Source organism: Dicentrarchus labrax, unplaced genomic scaffold (genome assembly GCF_905237075.1).
Source record: "Dicentrarchus labrax unplaced genomic scaffold, dlabrax2021, whole genome shotgun sequence".
Taxonomy (NCBI): domain Eukaryota; kingdom Metazoa; phylum Chordata; class Actinopteri; family Moronidae; genus Dicentrarchus; species Dicentrarchus labrax.
Genome location: NW_026136724.1, coordinates 16105218 through 16125566, shown reverse-complemented (window position 1 = coordinate 16125566; position 20349 = coordinate 16105218). Strand labels below are relative to the sequence as shown.

The window sequence follows — 20349 nt, the reverse complement described above, 5'->3', positions numbered from 1 at the left end:
CGTCACCAGTAAATGCAGCTGTGGGTCATTTGAAAGCAACACTTTTCATTTACCACTCCCAAAAAATGTTTAACTCATACTAGTGGTTTCTAGAATACATTCAGCAGGAACAGTAGTGTTTCTTTCTGGCCATAAAACTTATAAAACAAAAGTATAACGTTCAGATTATCACAAAAAAAAAGAAACCCCCTCCCCACACACACACAACTGGTTTAGTCAGTCGGTGTTGTAGCTCATTACTCATTGTTTCATTCATGCCACATAGGATTTGCCCCAAAAACAACAACAACAAACGTTACAGAAAAATAAAAAAAGACAGGCACATATGTTAATAAAAACAACAACATTTGGCTGTTTAGTGTTATGGTGAATTCTTGATGTAGCCTTTAATCAACAATACCTATCCTAACCTCTGCTGTAGTGCAATAATGTAGCACGGAAGAGGCGTCCAGCATGTACGCTTCCCACATATATTACCCAAGTTTGCATTACCCTGTAACACATTTGCATTAACAGTCATATCAGCAGGTGATAAATGGCAGCAATACCCCCCCCAAGATAGTGCCTCACAAATAGCCTGAAATATAGTTTGGGAAGAGCTTTTCCTGACAATAACAAAATGTGGATTAAACACATTATATAACTACACGCACAACTATAACACTAACAAGACTATGTAACAAACGGCTATGTTTTAAGAGCTTATAAAAGTAAAAAGCTATAATTATGACTTCAGTAAGGCCTCGTTTTTTTTTTTTTTTTTTTTTTTTCCTCCTTCAGCTTTCTGTTGCAAATCTTCATCAGACTTCCTTTTCTTAAGACGACACAACAGTTAAAGAAAGTTCTGATAATCACTGCGGCTCCATGTCCGAGCTCGGGCAGATCTCTTTGGACCCGCCAGCGACACCTTTCCTCTTCCCCCAGTGCAGATGTCTGTAGATGGAGTCAAACACTGACACCGTGTAGCGTGCAAACAGGCTGGTCCACTTCACGGCGTCCACCATCCACTGCACGGTGCGCCCCACGAAGGCCACAAACACTGTGGTGTAGTGGGCCAGCAGCATCAGACTCCTCCCCAGCTGCCTGCCCTGGTTGATGATCAGGTTGACTCTTTGGTCATGCCCCGCCATCGCTACAGCGTCGTCCGTATGCTTCCAAGATGCAGAAATTAAAGGGTTCAAGGGCTCATTTTTCGTTTTAAAATATATATGTTAAATGCAGATACTCCCTAGAAAGGAGTAGACGGCCTGGACATTTGCAGACAGTCCCTTATATACGCAGATCCCCGCTGTCCAATCACAGCAAAGGAAGTTTTGTTTCCGGGAATGTTTGGTGATGTGGCTATGCTCTGACATCCATCCGAGGGAATATATCAAATAAAAAGCAGACACATTTACCTGGGAAGCACTCGCACAGGTGAGTCAAAAAGGTCTTTTTTTCCCCTTTTAAAAAACAAATACAACACTTGCGAGGCTGCATAACAGTGCTGCCATGCACGGAGGAGGAAAAAAACAGAGCAAAGCAAAGAGAGGAGGAGGGGGTTTAAAAAAAAAAGAAGCTGTCCTTCTTTAGTATTCAGCGTTAGCTTGCTAAGTAGCCTGAGCTAACTTACTGTATCGTAGAAACTACAGTGAAGAGTGAACGCCAGATGTTTTCACGGAGTGTCCCGCTCACGCCACCGTTTCTTAATCTCCTAATATGTCTACTGCTTTTCGGAGACGTCGCTGTCGAGACGCCCCGAAAGTTGGCCGTCCATTTTTCGTGTTAGCTAGCTTATAATCTTTGCTGTTCTCTAAAAAAAAAAAAAAAAAAGAATGACGCAGCCGCAGTGGAGTGTTCGGCGGGTTCGGGTAAAGTCGGGTGTCTCCGGTCCAGCTCGGCGCGAAGAGGTTGGGGGTTGTCTGCCAATGTGTTGCTTCTGGACGAGGAGGGTAAAAGGAAGAAATTTATATATATATATATATATATATATATATATATATATTAGGATTAGTATTCATTTAAACACGGTTGTGCTGTTATTATATTAATTAATTTATTGAACATGTTACATTATTAAATTTCATGGTATGGATGTATTATTTTGTCAAAATACTGCTTTTCCTTTAATGTTTTTGAACCTATTTTGTTGTAAGTATTTTAACATTGTAGAGCTGGTAAATCTGCAGATTGTTTTCTTAATTGTTTGGTCTACAAAATGTATGAAATTGTGCAAAACACCCATCACAGTTTTCTAAAGCTTAAGAGTATTATATCAAATTGCCTATTACTAAAAAAATAAAAAAATATTTATACATTTATATATATAATAATAAAAAAAATTTTTTTTTACAAACCAGCACTACAAAACCCTAATATATTCAGTTTATTATCACAAAAGACAGTAGAAAAGCTTCAGGAATGTTTTCTACGTTTGAAAAACAATGAATCGATTATCAAAATAAGTTTCCACTATTATATCCTTTGACTACTCTACAAGTAATTTCAGCTATAGTGTAATGCAATGTGCCACTTCCTGCAGGCACTTATGTCCATAATAAAATCAAAAACCTTAAATATGTTTGGGACTGTGTGTATATTCACACCTTCAGAGGACATGTCATTCAACATCAGCATCAGGGAGCTTCATGCTGTTCTTGGCAAAGACGTTATGCTCTATTACAAACATAAGACAGGTCTAAGTGTAGGTTGCATTCATGTTACTATAAATAAAATTAAAATGTATGCTTGCAGCTGAAATAATTCTGGGGTTTAACAATGATGGAGGACATTGGAGAAAGCGTCAACAGCGGATATGCTTTGAAAAATATGGGTTACATTTCCACCATATTATCTATCGCAAACAGAAAATAGCTTGCACAGGTGCAGCTAAAGAATGATTTATATGTCAGACATTACTAATGTTAGTTAACGCTCAGAGCTCTGATATTGTTTTATTTACGCCTCCTCTCTCTCACAGTGCCATCTTTATGTTAAGCCGTCTGGCCACAGTCCTCCAGGAGCTCTCTGGAGAGGAGGGCCCAGATGGAGACCCACAGGTGAGAGAGCAACACATTAATTATAAAACATTATAATGAAGAGTATTGCCAACTGTGTCCCCAGCTTTTAAATGAGTATATGTAGATTATACGTCTGGAGTATTTTTATCCAGCATAGCAACCATTGAAATCCCACAAGAGGATGAAGATAGGGCTGCTTGTCTCTCATCTTTTCAAATAAAGAAAGGCACCCTATCTGTACAATAATTGGTTAACGACAGTTTTGTCTTGTATTACATATTTGAGAGGTTATGTAAACATGTTGTTGAGTAAGTTCACTGATATCACAACTTAACGGCATAACTCTTTTGACTCTTGACGAAACGACCCTGATGACATTGTTACACGAACTGTGACAGATAAACTGACCGTATCTGTTTTCCTTGGACAGGGCATGCTGGTGCCTCAGCTCCCTGCCGGTGAGGGCCAGGCTCCGGTGGAGTCTGAGGCACCTGAGGAGGCCATGGAGAGGCTGGCTCACCTGGAACAACTGGTAGTCCAGCTGAAGGAGCTCATCCGAGACAAAGACACCCAGCTCGTCCAGAAGGACACTGAGCTGGTGAATAAAGATGCACAGCTCAAGGTAAATAACCTTTCTGTGTTTGTGTTGTTTGCTATCATGACTTTCAAGCCAGCGTCTTTTATGGCACCAATGTTTTTTTTTTATGCTTCGTATCCGCAGAATGAGAAAGAAGAAGCTGAGGCTCGCTTCACCAAACTCAAACTGCAGGCCAAAGCCAAGATGGCTTCACTAAACAAACAGATAACTGATCTGAAAGGACAAGGTGGAGCAGCAGTAAGTTTATAGTGCTTGTAGGATTATTACAAATCATCCTCTAGTTACCTTTTAGAGGCGGTCCACAGGGTCTTAAAAAAGGTTAAAATCCAATAATATGAATTTTTAGGCCTTAAAATGTCTTAAATGTGGTTTTCGACAGGTTTTATTATGGATTAGATTAAATGAAATTAACGTTACTTCTGTGAAATATATCTTAAATTGCATTTATAATTGTATTAAAATGTCATAAAAGGTCTTAAATTTAACCTGTTGAAACCTGCAGAAACCCTGCTTCTACAGCAGATATCTTATACAGACTAAGATCTGCCACTCTTTAACCACAAAGCTGAGGCACTTTGGTTTTTATCTGACTTGAACATCTGTTTTGTCTACAGCAAAGTCCAGACAGCTCTTTTACAGGAGCTGGTGCTGCGGTCGAGGAGGAGCTCCAAGAACTTAAGAACAAGCTGAGCGAGGAGGAAGCCAAGAGCAGAGGGCTTCAGGAGCGACTCCAGACCACCGAGCAGCTCCTTCAGGAGAAGGAATCTGTCCATGCTGAACAGGTGACGTAGCTCTGGACTTTGTTATGGATGTTTTTAAATTTCATGAGGAAGCTCTTTCTGAATGATTGGTTGTGTGTTTGTTTTTTAGTTGCTGAAGCTGCAGGCTGTGGTCTGTGAGAAGGATGTACGTTTCCAGGAACAGATCCAGAAACATGAAGAGGAGCTGATGAAGGTCACAACACAGTCACAGAATGACGGAGAACTTCAGCAGGTAAAAGATCCAGAAGTTCTTAAAATAACAAACTCCTAATTTGTGGTTTATGAATTTGTAATTGACCCATTTGACACCTACTCTTTAGTATTTTTGTTAGCATTTTTTCATCTGTTTTTGTTGATTGTAGAGGTGCAACTAATATTAACTGTGATTATTGATAAATTATTATCTGTTAATATACTGATTATTACCTTGATTCATTGTTCGGTCTATAAAATGTCAGTCAACAGTCAAAATCTCAAATATATTTTTAGTTTACTACACTGCAGACAAAAGATAAAAACCAGCATTTTTGCTCAAAATAAGACAATCAAAATTGTTGCAGACTTATTTTCTCCCTATCGACCAATCAATTAATCAATTGATCATCTAATCTCTGGTACAACAGGCACATCAAGTATTAAAAACAATTATTCTCAAATTCAATTTTATACTATTGTCCTGTAAAGCAATGTCAGTTTAGTCTCAGAAGGCTTTAATACACGCGACCCCTATCCAGCTTAGACCCTCAAGTTGGATACAAAAAAACTCCAAACATAGTCCATGAACTTTAACTAAACACTTTATCTTGAAAATAAGTCTGGCTAAAAAGAGGAATTCCTCATTCTTTGATTAAAGTTTATGAACTTGTGAATAAACACCAGTTTATCCACCAGTGAAAGAGCATATGGTGGCCAAACTTCAAAGATACAGTCACCCTTTTGACAATCATTTGATCTTTTTTTTTGTTTTCTTTCCCCTAGGCCCTGAATGCTGCACAGAGGCGTTGTGAAGAGCTTGAGGAGGCCTTAAACTCTCGGTCTCAAGTGCTTGAAATGCTGCAGCAAGAAGTGAGCAGTGCTGACCAGCAAAAACAGGTACAGATCCTGTTCTTCTGGATGCCATTTGCAGATATTTACAGATGCCTTAGTTGGAATAAATACTGGTCCTGCTAGATGAAAAGAAGATTGTTCAAACAAACACACCCTACATCACGATGGCATATCATTATTATGCATTGTTTGGCTAAGCCACACAACACACACCCACTTATAGCCTCCTTCTTTCCGTCTTGTTCTCTTTGTGCTCAGATCTTGACAGCTCAGTTCCGGCAGATGGAGCAGGAGCTGGCCGAGGCCGTCAAGCAGAGGGAGGAGGAGAGACAGCAGTGGGCTGAACGGGCCAGCAGGGCCGATGCAGAACTCGCAGCCCTCCGAATCAGCCTGGAGGCTTTGGAAAGACAGAGTGTAGAGATGGTGAGGCAAGAGAGCGAGCTTGCCTCACTGAGAGAGGCAGAGCATGTTAGTCAGGAGGCTCTGGAGAAGGAGAAGGTGGAAGTTGCCAGATTGGAGGGAGAACTGGCTCTGATGAAAGAGAATGAGCTTGCAGCCGCCCAAGCAACCCTCGATGCTCTGGAGAGAGACAGGGCGGAAATAGTTCGGCTTGAAAGTGAGCTTGCTTCAATGAGAGTGGCAGTCGACCATGCCAGGCAGGACGCGTCAGAGAGGGAGACGTCAGAAGTGGATAAACTAGAGAGAGAGCTTAAGGAAGAGCATGAAGATGCCCAGAAGAAGGGTGAGATCTTGGCTGAAATCTGGAAACATCTACGATCTCTGACTCCAGAAGATGTGCAAGCAGCAGAGGAAATCTCCTCCCCTGCTGACCTTTCTCTGTTCCTGGATGCTGTGCAGTCTATTGAGAGACAACTGACAAGGCTGAAAGATGAACGCAGTGAGAGGGAGGAACATTGTGCCGAGCTCACCCACACCATGGAAACCCTTCAGGGTAAAAAAATGAATCTGTTTAGAGAATTCAGTGTGTTAATCTCAACCTTTATGTGTTCAGCATTGAGGTATTAATATGAATCTCTCATTTTCAGAACAATTAAACAGAAAAACCACAGAACAGGAGGAAAAGATACAAGAGCTGGAGCAGCAGATTGTAATGGTCAGTGCTAAGAACACAATTAATCCTGGTATTAACATATGATCTATATCTGGATACATTATCTGGATAGCGGCATCCAATCTGCAGGCTTATGCATTTACATCTGGTATTAAAATACATTCTTGTTCTCTCAGTTCTCCGTTCGATGTCATCAGATCTCAATATGTAAATAAGGAATAATGGTGCATTCAAGGTCAAGGGAACTGCCGTCATTCATTTTTAAATCACTTTTTTAACTACTTGTAGTTTTTGCCGGGCAGTTTAAGCTAGCAGGAAGAGGCGGAGTTAGATGACCTTTAAACTTGCTGGGCGGGGGTTTCTATTTTAGGAATGTGGACACTTGCTGTGATTCAGTCACAATGCGAACCTGACCACCACCAAATATGGTCTAGCTGATTAGATCACATTACAATCACAGTGTGAGTTGTTTTGGGCATCATTACCTGCTTAACACCAGATGTCAGCAGCTTGTTTTAACTTGAGATACAAACTTCAAAAGGAAATCTTAAATAAGCTCTGATACTCTGCAAGATGTATCATCTCTGCAAAGCTTTACCTTCAAAGTTTCTCAGTGCCTTTGTAATGAGTTTCTGTTATGCTGCGTCTCTGTTTATACGATTTTAAAAAAGGTGTTGAAGTGGAAGATGAGGGACTGGAAGCTTAGTATAAGCTGAGGTATAAGAAGTTAAAGTAGTTCTATCTACAAAGTCAGACAACCGTGTCATGTGCACTTTTCATTAAAATAAAGTTTGCAGAGTCAACTTGTAATTTAAGAGCAGGGCTGTCTGACTGGTCTTATCCTCTACAACTGGTCCAGGGACATAACTGGTGTCTGGACAGGTGATGTAAGGCAGTCCCAGACAGGGCAGAAGCAGGGTCATAGACAGACAATACTTAAACTCAGTGGGAGAAAGTGCGTCTAATCCCTTCTGCACTGATCCACTGTTATGACTGACTGTCCTGCTCGACCTTAACCCAACACTACAGCCATATATGTGGCTGATTTTAAATTGTAAGAGAAATCATAGTAGATGATCATAATCATGAGATTAAAAAGTTTCAAGTCTGCCAGATCTAATTTTTTGTTTCTCTCTGTTTCAGATGTCTGAGAGAGAACCATCAGCACAGGATTCATCTGAAGCTAAAAAAGGTACAAAAACAGGATTTGTTGGTTATCTCTCCAAAAATAAAATGAATTGCATGAAAATAGAATCAAACGTAATGGTCAAGATCAGCATGTTCAAGCATCAGAAATAAAAATAGTCATTAGTTGCTGCCATATGATGCATTACTATACCCAGTAGTATAAAGTTGGTAAAATGATATCTACCATTACCAGCTACAACCTTAAAGTGATTCTTACACACTGATACCCACTTTTCTTGTATTTATTTATTATTTATCTTTATTTTAATTGTAACAAATTGATAGAAATTGAGTTTACCATAATCCCTTAAGAATCATTGTGGTATTATGAAGGTGTCCATGTATTTGGCCTTTCAGTCAGTACAAAGGAAAAGTTTACAAAGTCATACTTCTATGTCCTGTATAAGTAGTCTACTTACTACTCATACAGGACACAATATAACAGACTTGCCTATCCTCTCTCTGGATTTGTTTAATGTACAGCATGTAATGTGCAAAGGTCTTACACTAGACTGTTCAAGATAATAAAAATGGTTCATTCTGTTTCTGGGATTGATTTTGCCTCGTTAAGTATTCATTTATAAAGCTCTCAGTATGAACTTTGAGCAGTAATATATCCTAGCGGCTATATTGATATCTTAGTTTGAAGCCAGGACACTTTCACTTCATTCAGAGTTGTCACTGCTCATGTAAAACAATTACTGTTAAAACTTTATGGATTTTCTATTGAGACATTATGTTTTTCTAATTCCATATTTCTTTGTTGACTCCCCCAGCTTGCATACTTGAACTGGAGCAGCAGCTACTTGAAAAAGACAATGAGCTGGTTGCCTTGCAGGAGTCCCTCAGACTGGCTCAAGAGCACAGCATTAGTGAAGTTACATCATGTGAAAACTACAATCAGACTACAGAACAGGGTCAGGATGCCAGTACGCCCCCCCATGACAGTTCTGCAGCCCTTCCTGACTTCATGGAGGATACACAAGAAGAGGAGACCACCTTAGTTGCTGAGGACACCTCAGTCCTCTCCATTTCTGCTGATAATGAGAGTAGCCCAGAGCTTATTGGACACCAGTCTGAATCCCCAGAAGAATCCAAAGGGACCTCCTCAGATGAGATGGTCGCCAGTAGTGATTCAGAGGTGGCCCACAGCAGCTGGACCCTCCTGGAAGCTGTGAATCAAGATGGAGGCCAGGAGTGGCCATCCATCCTGCAAGACTTTGGCCAGCTGCAGTTGCAGTCGTGGGAGGCGACGAGCATGGAGTCGGAAACCTCCACAGTTCAAGTGGAGTCCTCCTCTGTCATCATCCGAGAGACGGTACAAGTTCATCTGACTCAGCAGAATTCTTCCCCCACAGAGGGTAACGTTCCCTCTGGCCAGGTCTTTGCTCAGGCCTTAGCTGAGGAACTTCAGAAGAGGTACAGTGAGCTTTTGGCTGAGCTTCAGAGGCTCAGAGAGGCAGCTGCTGAGTCACATGAGAAAATCAAGGGCCTGGAAGAAGACACACAGTCCCTTACTGCTGCCAAAGAAGAGGCCGAGTCCCAGGCCAATAGTTTTGCAGAGGAACTTAAGTCAGCCAGAGAGGACTTGGACAAGATTTCTCAACAAAGCAGCTCTGGGGTGGAGAAACACAGTGTTGAAATGCAGCTTCTAGAAGAACAGATAGACATTTTAAACACTGAAAGTAAAACCAAGGAGGACAAAATCCAGGCCCTGCAGGCAGAACTGGAAATGGCACGCCAAGCTTTCTCTGAACAGGAGGGGCAAGCCAGGATGCTGAGTGCTCAGCTGGAGGACAGGGAGCTTCTCTCCTCTGAGCTTGAAAGGAGGCTTCAAGATATGGAAAACAGCATGTTGGAATACTCTCAGACATCAGAGCTCAACAATGATACTTTGTCCAAGAAGGACTCTGAGATCAGTGAGCTACAGCTCCTTCTCAGCCAAAAAGAGCAGGAAGTAATGGAGCTAAATGACAGTATGTCTGCTAAGCTCCTTCAAGCAGAAGAAGAGAAGTTCCAGACAGACGGTGAAGTCAATAAACTGAAGGAGCAGATAGTGGAACTGGAGAAAGTCAGAGATGAGAAACAGAAAGTAAGTTATGAAGACTCAGATGCTCAGGTAGATGGTGAACTCACTAGTTTAAGGAAGGAAAAGGGAGTACTGGAAACCCAACTGACAAACACAAAGAAGAAGTTGCAGGCTGCACTTGTCCAACGCAAAGAGCTCATGAAGAAAGTTGCTGAGTTTGAGGTAGAAGCAAAGAAATTGAAAGAGAAAGATGAGACCGCAAAGGGAGAAACTCCTGCAAACATTCCAGAGGTAGGACAATCTAGAGAACATGAGATTCAGGAAATGGAGGGAAAACTCCTCAAACTCGAGCAAGCTTTAAGATCCAAAGAAGAGGCAGTTGAGACTCTTGAGCAGAAAATTAGCCAGCAGGATCAAGTACTCACTGAGACCCTTGCTTTGAATAAAAAGCTAATTGAAGAAGCTGAAAACACTCAGCAGGCTGACATTACTTCTGAAACAACTGCATTACAATCCCAAGTGACCTCTCTCGAAGCAGAATGTGAAACCCTTCAGAAGAAAGTTCAGGAGGCCCAAGAATCTCGCAAGGAAACCATCCGCAAAGCAAAAGAGAAAGATAGGCACCACCGTGAGCAACTGAAGCAGCAGAAAGAAGAATACAGCGAGCTGATGGAGCGTTTTGAGGTGCAGAGCGGCGAGCAAGTAACTCTTATGACTAAACTGAGGGAATTAGAAGAAAATGTGAGCACTGAAAGAGAAGACATGTCTCACCGAGAGACCAAGCAACTGGTTGAAAATTTGGAAAAGCAGGCAGCAGGTGATTGGGTCCAGGAGGATTGGGTGGACTTTGCCACATCGGAGACGGATTCATCACAACCACAATCCAGCGATCCAGTTCAGCGTCCTGCAGAGCAGTCTGACGTCCTTTCTGCACAAATGGAGGAATCTCTGAAATCTCTTAGAGAAGAGATCCACACTGTGCGGATGGCTAACACAGAGCTAGAGACGCAGCTGCAGGAAGCCCATGCCAGTTTGTCACTGAAGGAGGATGAATTATTGGAACTTGGCAAAGAGCTACAAACACTACGAGAAAAGGAAAGACAGATTGATGCACTCTCAGAGGAAATTAATGATCTTAGAGAAAAGCATCGCCAAGCTGAATCTTATGCTGAGACCCTGAAAGCAGAGATGGAAGCTGCAGCCAAAGCAACATCTACAGATTCTACATCCTCAATTGCAACTCTTCAGGCTGAAGTGGAGGACTTTAAGCAGTTCCTCGACAATAAGAACCATGAAATCAAGGAGCTAAGTCAGCAGCTTAGTGAGCAGAACTCCCTCATACTCTCAATGCAGGAAACAGTGTCTGAGAAGGATCAGCTTATATCTTCTTTGCAGGAAGAACTGAAGGCTGAGCAGGAAAAAACCCAAAGGTTAGAGTTTGAGGTTCCACAGAAACAAGAGGAAGAAAAAGACAGCGAGGCAAAGATCCAGCAGCTTCAACGGAAGCTTCAGGCTGCTCTGATCTCTCGCAAAGAGGTCTTAAAAGAAAACAAAACCCAGAAGGAACAGCTAGCTTCAACAGAGATGCTTATAACTGAACTGCAGCAAAAAATGGAGTCAGCGGAAGATGAGCTGGAGAAGCTAAGAGCAGAAAGAGTTAGACTGATTGATGAGGTTGACCGGACATTAGTGGAAAACCAAAGCCTTGGATCATCTTGTGAGAGCCTCAAACTGGCCATGGAGGGCATACTAAATGAGAAAGATGCCTGTAAGAGAGAAGTGGAGTTAGCTAAAGAAGAGGCCACCAGAACATGCAGAGAATGGGAGGAAAAGGTTCAAGGCATGAAGGACGAGTATGAGACTCTGCTCAAGTCATATGAGAACGTGAGCGACGAGGCAGAGCGAGTGAGGCGGGTCCTGGAAGCTGCCAGGCAGGAGAGACAAGAGCTTGCAGCCAGGGTGAGAACGCATGAGGCTGCCAAGCAGGAAGCTGAAAGACAGGCAGAAGAGGCACAGAAAGAGGTGGATACAGTAAAAGACAAAATGAGAAAGTTTGCCAAAGCAAAGCAGCAGAAAATACTTGATTTAGAGGAGGAGAATGAGAGACTAAGAGAGATGCAGGAAAAGACCGGAATAAAACGAGAGGGCATGGCTCTCAAAGCTGAAGTTGAAAGACTTCAAGATGAGCTGGGGGCTTTGAAAGCTGAGTTGGATGCTACAGTGGCAGAAAGAGACTCTTTAGGGCAGCAGATTGAAGAGTTGAGGGGACAGATTGCCCAAACAGGAGACAAAGAAGACAATGTAATTCAGGATTCTCTGCCCAGCTCTTCGGCTATTGTAGAAGAGGTTGTCACTGCCCAGCAATCAGACCTAATGATGACGAGAGCAGAGCCTGTTGAGAGTAAGTCTGAAGACAAAGAAGAACTAGCCATAACCACTGAGGAGATGCCAACTGACCAAATAGCTGCAGTGCATGCACCAGAAACACATGTGCAACCTACTGAGGAAAAAGAGCAAGCAGAAATGACTAAAGGTATTCAAGATTTATTAGAGGATAAAATTAGGGAGATGGAGGCAGCTGTCATTGCAGAAAGGGAACTGTGGCAGGAACAGGAGGCTGAACTCAAAGCTCAACTGGCTTCTCTTGAGCGAGATCTTCATGAGAGTAAAGAGAAGGAGAGCCTCGTGGCCTCCCTGGAGAAGTGCCTTCAAGAGAGCAAAGAGAGAGAAAAGAGCCTGATTGAAGAGGGTTCAAAGAGGGAAGTCCAGTTCAAAGAGCTCCTCAGAAGCCTTGAAACTGAGAAAGACAACCTGGAGGAGCGTCTGATGAACCAGTTGGCTCAGCTCAACGGGAGCATCGCCGGCTACCAGCAAGAGGCAGCGGACAACAGGGAGCACCTCAATGAGCTGCAGCGGGAGGTGGAGAGGTTGGAGAGGGAGCGAGCCGAACTCGAAGCCGAGGCTCAGAGTGAGCGTGACCGGGCTGCCAGGCTGGAGGAGGACATGAGGCAAGCCCAGAGAGAAAGAGCTGAGGCTGAAGCAGAGTCTGGCAAGCAGAGGGAGCTGGAGCAACAGCTGAGGTCTGCTCAAAGGGTCAGGGAAGGTAGTCAGAGCAGAGCACGTCAGCTGGAAGAACTGTTGAGGGAGAAGCAGCTGGAGGTCCGTCAGCTGCAGAAGGATTGCATCCAGTACCAGGAGAGGATCAGTGAACTGGGCAAAGAAGCTAAGGCGCTGCAGCTAGGCCACGATGAGCTCCACAACAAACTAGAACAATCCCAGCAGGAGACTTCCAAAACTGTAGAAGACTTGAAAAGGACTGAGGCAGAGTTGGTGAGCTGCAAATCCAAGCTGGATGAGGCCCTGCGGCAGGCGGGCGAGGCTTTAGCTGAGAAAACAACCCTTGAACAGAACTCCCAACAGAAAGAGGCCATGATGAGAGCTGAGGCAGAACAAACCCTTGACTCTGTGAGATTCAGGCTGGGAGCTGAATTAAAGGAGATGGAGCTGAGACTGGAAGATGCATACAATGAAAGGGAAAAGGAAGAGGAAGCCACTCTGGAGGCCAGAGAGATCGCTGAAGGAGCTGAGAGACGGGCCCAAGAGATGCAAGCTCGTCTGGATGAGTCTCTGGCCAGGTTAGCCGCTTTCTCACGTTGCATGTCCTCATTGCAAGATGACCGGGACAGAGTTTTGGATGAGGCCCGACAGTGGGAAACTCGCTTTAATGATGCTCTGCAGGGTAAGGAGGCTGAAGTTCGGGAGGCTGAAACACGGGCCAAGGAACTGGCAGAAGAGCTTCAGAGAGAATCTGCCCTGAAAGAGGAACTTCAGCTCGCAGTGGAAAGGTAAAAACCCTCTCTTTGTATTTATCTTATTTCCCTGTTCAGCTTTTTAACTCAAAACTCACAAGATCTTTTCTTTCAGACTAGAGAAAGCAAACAAAGATTTGCAGCTGAAACTGGAAGAGGATGAAAAGAAAGTCACAGAGAGCCAAGCTGCCCTTGAGCAGGAGAAGAGCAAACTTCAGCAAACTACAACTGAGCTGCAGTCTGCACAAAACGAAGCCCAGGCCCTGAAAAATGAGGTGGAGAGTCTCCATCAGAGGGCTAGAGCTCTGGAGGAGGCGGTAGGTCGGCTGCAGGGCGAAGTTGACCAGGCCAGGGCTGAGCTGAAAGAGAGGGAGGCAGAAGAGAGGCGGCTGTGTTTGAACGTTGAGCAACTAGAGACAGACCTGCGGTCCTCTAAGGCCTTGACAGAGAGTCTACAGACTGAGTTAAATGAGAAGGAAAGGAGAGAGGTGGAAATGCTGGGGGAGAAGGAGCAAGCTGTTACTGAGGTATTGACATGTTTTCAACTACAGTCAGACTGTTTTTCATGAATGTGTGCTGAGAAATCATTTGGCAAATATTCTTTAAAAAATTCATCAAAATTCATGTGTGTGTTTTATTTCCCAGGCAGCAGAAGAGGCTAGGAAGGAGGCTGACAGCAGGGCACAAGGAGCAGAGGAGGAGCTGGAGCAGAGACGAGGCGAAGTGCGGGATCTGGAAGAAAAACTACGAAAGGCAGAGGAAGAGAGCAACAACAGAAAAACCAGACTGGACTCTTTCATGAAGGCCATGGGCTCCTTGCAGGATGACCGAGACAGAGTCCTCAACATGTACAAACAGCTGGAGGAGAAACACCTGCAGGTAACACACAAACACATAAAGGTTCCAGTATATGTAGAGCTTGTTTCAGTGGTCTATATAATACTTTCATTGTGTCACAGGTGATGATGGAGAAGGATGGTCTTATCCAAGAAGCGGCAGGAGAAAACAACAGCCTGAAGGAAGAGCTGCGCTCTCTGCTGGTCCAGAGAGATGACCTGTATGCTGAAAAGGCCAAGCTGTCCGCTCAGCTTCACGGCTACCGTGATGAACTTAACCAAGTCCTGAGCATGAAGGAGTCCCAACACAAACAGCTTCTGGCAGCTCAGCGAGAGCGTATTGCCACTCTGGAAAGAGAACGTGAGGAATTGGAAAGTCAGTTAAAGAGTGTTAACATAGTCAGAGAGACAGAAGTAGAAGCAGGCAGAGTAGAAAGGGAGACTCTTAGTCAAGCTGTTGACTTTACGACCGCATCGCAGGTGAAGGATGCGCCCGGTGCAGAGGTTGAGAAGCTGAGGGAGCAGCTGCAAGCAGTGAGAGAACAAGTGGAGGCTTTGGAGGAGACCCTACTGAAGGAGAGACAGGGGCAGGAGAGCAGTAGCAAAGAGCTAGCTGAGCTTCGATGGGAGGGAGGTGTGATGCGGACAGAGTCGGAGAACGCCCAGGAGAGAGTGGCAGAGCTGGCCCGAGACTTGCTGGCTGTCGAACAGAGGCTGCTAGAGGAGAAAGAGGTGGCGACGAAGCTCAAAGCAGAGAACCAGTCATTCTCAAAAGCTATGGCCTCCCTCCAGGACAGCAGGGACCAGGCAGTAAACAAGGCCCAGGAGCTGAGCCTGAAGCTAGAAGAGATGAGCAAGGCAGGTGGCCACGCAGCACACAGCAGCCCCGGAGGCTCCACCGGAGAGGTGTGGGGGCTGAAGAACGCACTACAAGCCCTGCAGAATGACAGGGAGAGACTGGTGGGTAACGTGTCAGACAAGAAATGTAAATATTTCAGTCATGAACGCACAGATACTACAACTCTCCTGGCAAAAAAATATCAAGGATGTGATAGTTTGTATTATTTTGATTATTTATTTATGATTTTCATTGATGTTGGAGAATTTCAAGGTATTTTTTTGCTTCTCCTTCTCTGTGCGCAGCTGGAGCAGCTTCAAACACAGACATCTGAGCTCAAGAAACAGAAGTCAGAGCTGGCTCGACTGGGAGCAGGAGAGCTGATTAAAGTCAGCCAGGAGCTGTTTGAGGAGAAAAAGAAGAACGAAGACATGCTGAGCGTCATAATGCAGCTAGAGAATGTGGTAGAAATGAGCAAGCAAGAAATAGAAACTCTCAGGTGAGGCACAGAGTCAGCGTTTTGTCATTATAGTCACTGTTTTAACAAACAAAAATGTCTTTAATTGAATGTGAATTTGTTTCAGACTGGAGCGTATTGATTGGATGGCTCAAGCAGAGCAGCTGAAGCAGCAGACCCTCACCACACTCTCAGACAGGGACCAACAACTGCGGCAGCTCAGCGCCATGCTGGAGGAAGCCCGCACTCATAAACCCAAACTTCAGCAAGAACACTATCAAAGAGAGGTAGCGGCCTAAACATTTGCTTGTATTTGTACCAGGAAAATAATAGATTCTGTTGATACCGTTGCTAAAATCACAGGATTTAAGTCATTTCCCAACCTTTTTGACTTCTTTCCCCTTAAAATGAATCAAAATCTACTTGTGAGCCCTGAAGTGGCTAGCAGAAGGCACAATATAAACTACAAAATCAACAAGATAAGGATGTAGCACATAATGTGAATTCTCTACACTGTCATTGTCTTCTCACAGGGCACAGAGGAAGTGGACAGTGCTCCTGGAGCCCCGCAGGAGCGAAGTAGCCAGCTGGACAGCCACACCTACATAGCTGAGGTCAAAGAGCTACAGAGAAGGTATAGTATAGGCCAAACTTGACCAGAAAGACTGTTCTGCAAGCAGTATGATAAAACATGCAGATACTAATTGATTTGTAACTTTAAATTCAGGCTGGAAGAAGAGATGCAGCAGAGGGTGGCTGCTGAGGAACAGCTAATGGACACACAGGATCGACTCAAACGGTATGAAATGTGATACAAGATCAAAGAGGCTGTAAATCCCGTGTAGGGAAGTTAAAGCTGCTATGAGCAATATGTTTAGATCATATGTGTAATGTGAAGAGGGTTAGCTTGTAGTGCCAAACCTACAGAGGTCCAGCTTCCAGATGTGAATGTGTAACAGTGAAAATGTGATCAGGGTGTTCCTGCAAAAGAGAAGCTGCCTCTCAGCGAACCTTCCCTGAATAAATACAAGTTTAACAAAACAAACAAAACAAAACAAACAAAACCTACAGACACACAAAGTAAGCGACTAGCTGGTGAAAATAGTGGAGCAGTTATAGCAGCCAAAGAGACAGATCTTTCCCTACAGGAGTTAGTGGACAAGGCAAATAAATGCTAATGTTGCTCCAAAACTGCTGGATGTGCACAGTAAACTAGCAAATGTTTGCTAACATAAAAGATTGATGATATGTCAGTGTTCAGTTTACAGTGTGTAACCTAATAAAACTAGAATACTCTCAACAGTATAAAGAGTATAAAGCATATAAATAGAGGTATATACTATAGCTATATACACCATAAATATACTAGAGCTACACCTAACAATTGTTTTTGTTATCAGTCAATCAATTATTTTCTCAATTTATTGTTTGACCTATAAAATGTCAGAAATTCACATCACAGTTGTCCCTAAAACAAGCTGACATCCTCAAATTGCTTGTTTTTGTGTAAAAAAACAGTCCAAAACCCAACAGAAGACTAAGGGAAAAATTTTTGGATGATTAATAATCATTTTCTGTCAGTCAACTAATTGATAAGTCAATTAATTATTTCAATTCTAAATTAAACACCTTGCACAATAAGACTACAAGTGTTGTATTATGTTGCTCTTCCATATATCAAGGTTATAGAGTGTATATAAGTCATTGATTATTACCGCCCTTGATTAAATGTTGTAATTACATATTGAATTCATTTAGTGCCTTTTTCTTTTTAAAGCTCTGATAAATGTGTTTAATCAACAAAATATGACAGCTAACATCTGTTTTTATTATTATTATTATTATTATCAGTCACAGCCAGGCTAAACGACACTCTGCACAAGAGGAGGATCACTCAGAGACTGCTGTTTTCATCGAGCCGCCGGAAGGAGCTGTCACTCGAGTAAGGCTCCGCTAATGGCCCCGTACCACCTCATCTGTCATCTTAATAACGGCGGTAATAAAGACGTACGAGCCGATTGTTTCCTGTAACCTTGTCTTTTCTTTTGCAGACTCGGAGAGGTGGACCGGGTCTGGTGCGGATGCTCCGCGTGGCCTTCTGCTCCCGTCAGCGCACCCCTCTGCTGTTCAGCCTCTATCTGCTCACTGTGCACGTCCTGCTGCTGCTGTGTCTGAGCGGATACCTTTGAAAAGCAGCTCCCTTTTAAATACTTGACAGATAAGAGAAAGAGAGAGAGAGAGAGAGAGAGAGAGAGAGAGGAGGGGAAAGAAAATGGAGATGTGACACAGGCCTAACCCAAGCCATCGATATGTTTTATATTGTCACATGTAATAAATTATATCTAGACACAAACGTTGCACTTTACAGGACTTAATCTTTTAGCCAAAGTATGTAGATTTATATAGGAAGCTGTTGTCAGTGGTTTGAACTATGTTGCTCTTGTATGACTTTGAGGATGCATGATAAGTTTTTTCAAAACCCAAGTAGAGAGGACATTAAAGGGACAATTTTTCTTTCTAAAAAAAAATCTATAAGTAGGTTCATTATCAAGTTTTTTGGCGGATTGTGTTCTTTACGTGCCTTTAGATTCGGATATAAAAGGGTCACTTTATGTTGGAGCAATGGGGGGGCTATGCAGGGTTCAGGTGAGATCGATTTCTCTCGGTCCGTCCGTTAAATGTGACGCCAAAGCTCGCAGGCCGTTAGCTTAGCATCGAGACCGGAAATGGAGCTATCTTGGCTCCGTTAAACGGCAGCAACATCCACCAAACATCACCAAGCAACTCAAAGAGCCTCACTAATCAACATCTACATTACATATCGTTTGTTTAATTCGTACAGAAACAGAAGTAAAAGAGACATTTAGGTGTTTGACGGAGATTGCGCGTGTGCTGGTGGCGGTGGTCTGTTACCGGACTGCGTTTTGGCGCCAAGCGGTTGCCGGGCAACCATCAGCAACTCAAAGAAAGTTACTTATTGCCACCAAAAGTAGCGTAGTACTGCAAAGTGTCGGTTTTTCCACTTCAGTTTTTGTACAGATTAAACAAACAAGATGTTGCTGACTGTTACATGTGCTAGCTTTCCATGCTGAGTTTCCCCCAGGTTTTGTGTTAAGGCTGCTTTCTGTAGTCTTCTATTTAACAGAGAGAACAATCTTGACATCAAACTTTTGCCAGAAAGCGACTAAGCTGTATTCCCCCCCCCCCCCTTAAAAAAAAAAAAAAAGTCAAACTTTTCTTTCTCTGATGGCTTGAGGTTCAGGATGTGCTGTTATAGTCCAGTCTCTTCCTCTTCTGCTCATTTCATGCACAAAGTAACGGAGCACAGTGCAATTTCCGTTCGTACACATTCCTATTGTGTGTTTTTCTTTTTATTTCCCTCCTATATGAATCACATTTAAAAAAAACAAAAAGGAGCATTATATTGATATTTGTACATATGTACATGTATTATATACGTCAGCTGGATGTGGGTTTCCCTCTTAAGTATCCAATAAGATTCCCTGTCCATGCTTCGGTTGCACACGTTTTAGATTTTACTCTGTAGTTTTTATGGCATATGAAGTTGCCTTTCAGGTGCAATGTTTTCCCACAGTGTGGATTCATTCCAGAGGAGAAAGACTGCTGTGTTTTCTAATGATATCCATCCCATTATAGACTACTCTGATGATGTAGCATAATTTATTATCCATAAGTTGAAAAATCGTCCACTACCATACATATATGTCGACATCATCCTTTATTCTTTATTGTTTTATTTAATCGCTCACTGTTGGTTGAAATAATGGCTCTGTACTCGTCTTCTTTTCACATTCATGTTCTTCACATCTTACACCCACTGAAAAATACTTTAAACTGTAAATAACTGTTTAAAAAGGGCTGTAAAGAAAAATAAAATGTAATAAAAGTTGGTGGTTTAGATCAGGGGCCGATATTGTCAAGCATTAATTATTTGCTCATTTGTAACAGATGTTGTTACTTTTATTTACTGTTTATTTAAGCTCGGTTCATTTTCATTTTCAAGTCAGTTGATGATAATATTTCCTTTTATTTGTGAATTGATTAAGAATAAATGGATTATCATTCCATCAGTGATTTTGCTGTTTGAATAAATACTCAGTCATACTTGTAAGCTGAGCTTTTCGTCGTCATCTCAACTTAATTGACGGTTAATATGAAGCTCAGGTTGATAATAAGAATCAATCAGAAATACTGTATTGATCCCCATCCCCGGGGGGATATTTGTTCGCTAAATAAAAATGGAAATAGAAATATAATAAGAGCCTATATACATATTCCACAGTATTGTAGTATAGTATTATAGAGTCCTAACATACTATAACATTTAAGTAATGTATAAAGTAACAATTAAATGCTGGTTTTTATAAACACTAGAATTATATAAACACATGAAGGCACGTTTTGAATAAAAGCAAAAGTAATAGCTTGTAGCTCAGAATAAAGACTAAACATAGTGGATATGGTAAACAGAATTATGAACTTTCCTACAGGGAGGTTATTGTATTTCATGTAAATAATGTGCGTATGTGTGTGTGAATCTATCAGAATATGGTTTAATGGATTTCTTTTTTTTTTTTTTTGTCCAAAATGATTTGACAGCTTTTAACCTTGACAGGAAAATCAAATTTAAAATGCTTTCTGTACAAAACATCAACAAAAACAAACAAACAGGGACATTTTTATTTATTTTTAAA

At 42.5% G+C, this 20349-nt stretch overlaps 1 protein-coding gene across 1 annotated transcript; it reads left to right on the top strand.

Annotated features, from left to right (window-relative positions):
- The first annotated feature begins 1320 nt into the window (after positions 1 to 1320).
- On the top strand, positions 1321 to 19561 carry golgb1 (golgin B1). Its single transcript, XM_051392247.1, has 20 exons — positions 1321 to 1416; positions 2960 to 3038; positions 3430 to 3621; positions 3721 to 3834; positions 4212 to 4379; positions 4468 to 4590; positions 5337 to 5450; positions 5664 to 6357; positions 6452 to 6519; positions 7621 to 7669; positions 8442 to 13539; positions 13619 to 14030; positions 14149 to 14382; positions 14463 to 15299; positions 15483 to 15676; positions 15762 to 15921; positions 16168 to 16268; positions 16362 to 16433; positions 17486 to 17576; positions 17686 to 19561. The coding sequence occupies exons 2-20, from the start codon at positions 2970 to 2972 to the stop codon at positions 17821 to 17823; spliced, it is 8928 nt and encodes a 2975-aa protein (XP_051248207.1). The 5' UTR covers positions 1321 to 1416; positions 2960 to 2969; the 3' UTR covers positions 17824 to 19561.
- Positions 19562 to 20349: the final 788 nt, after the last annotated feature.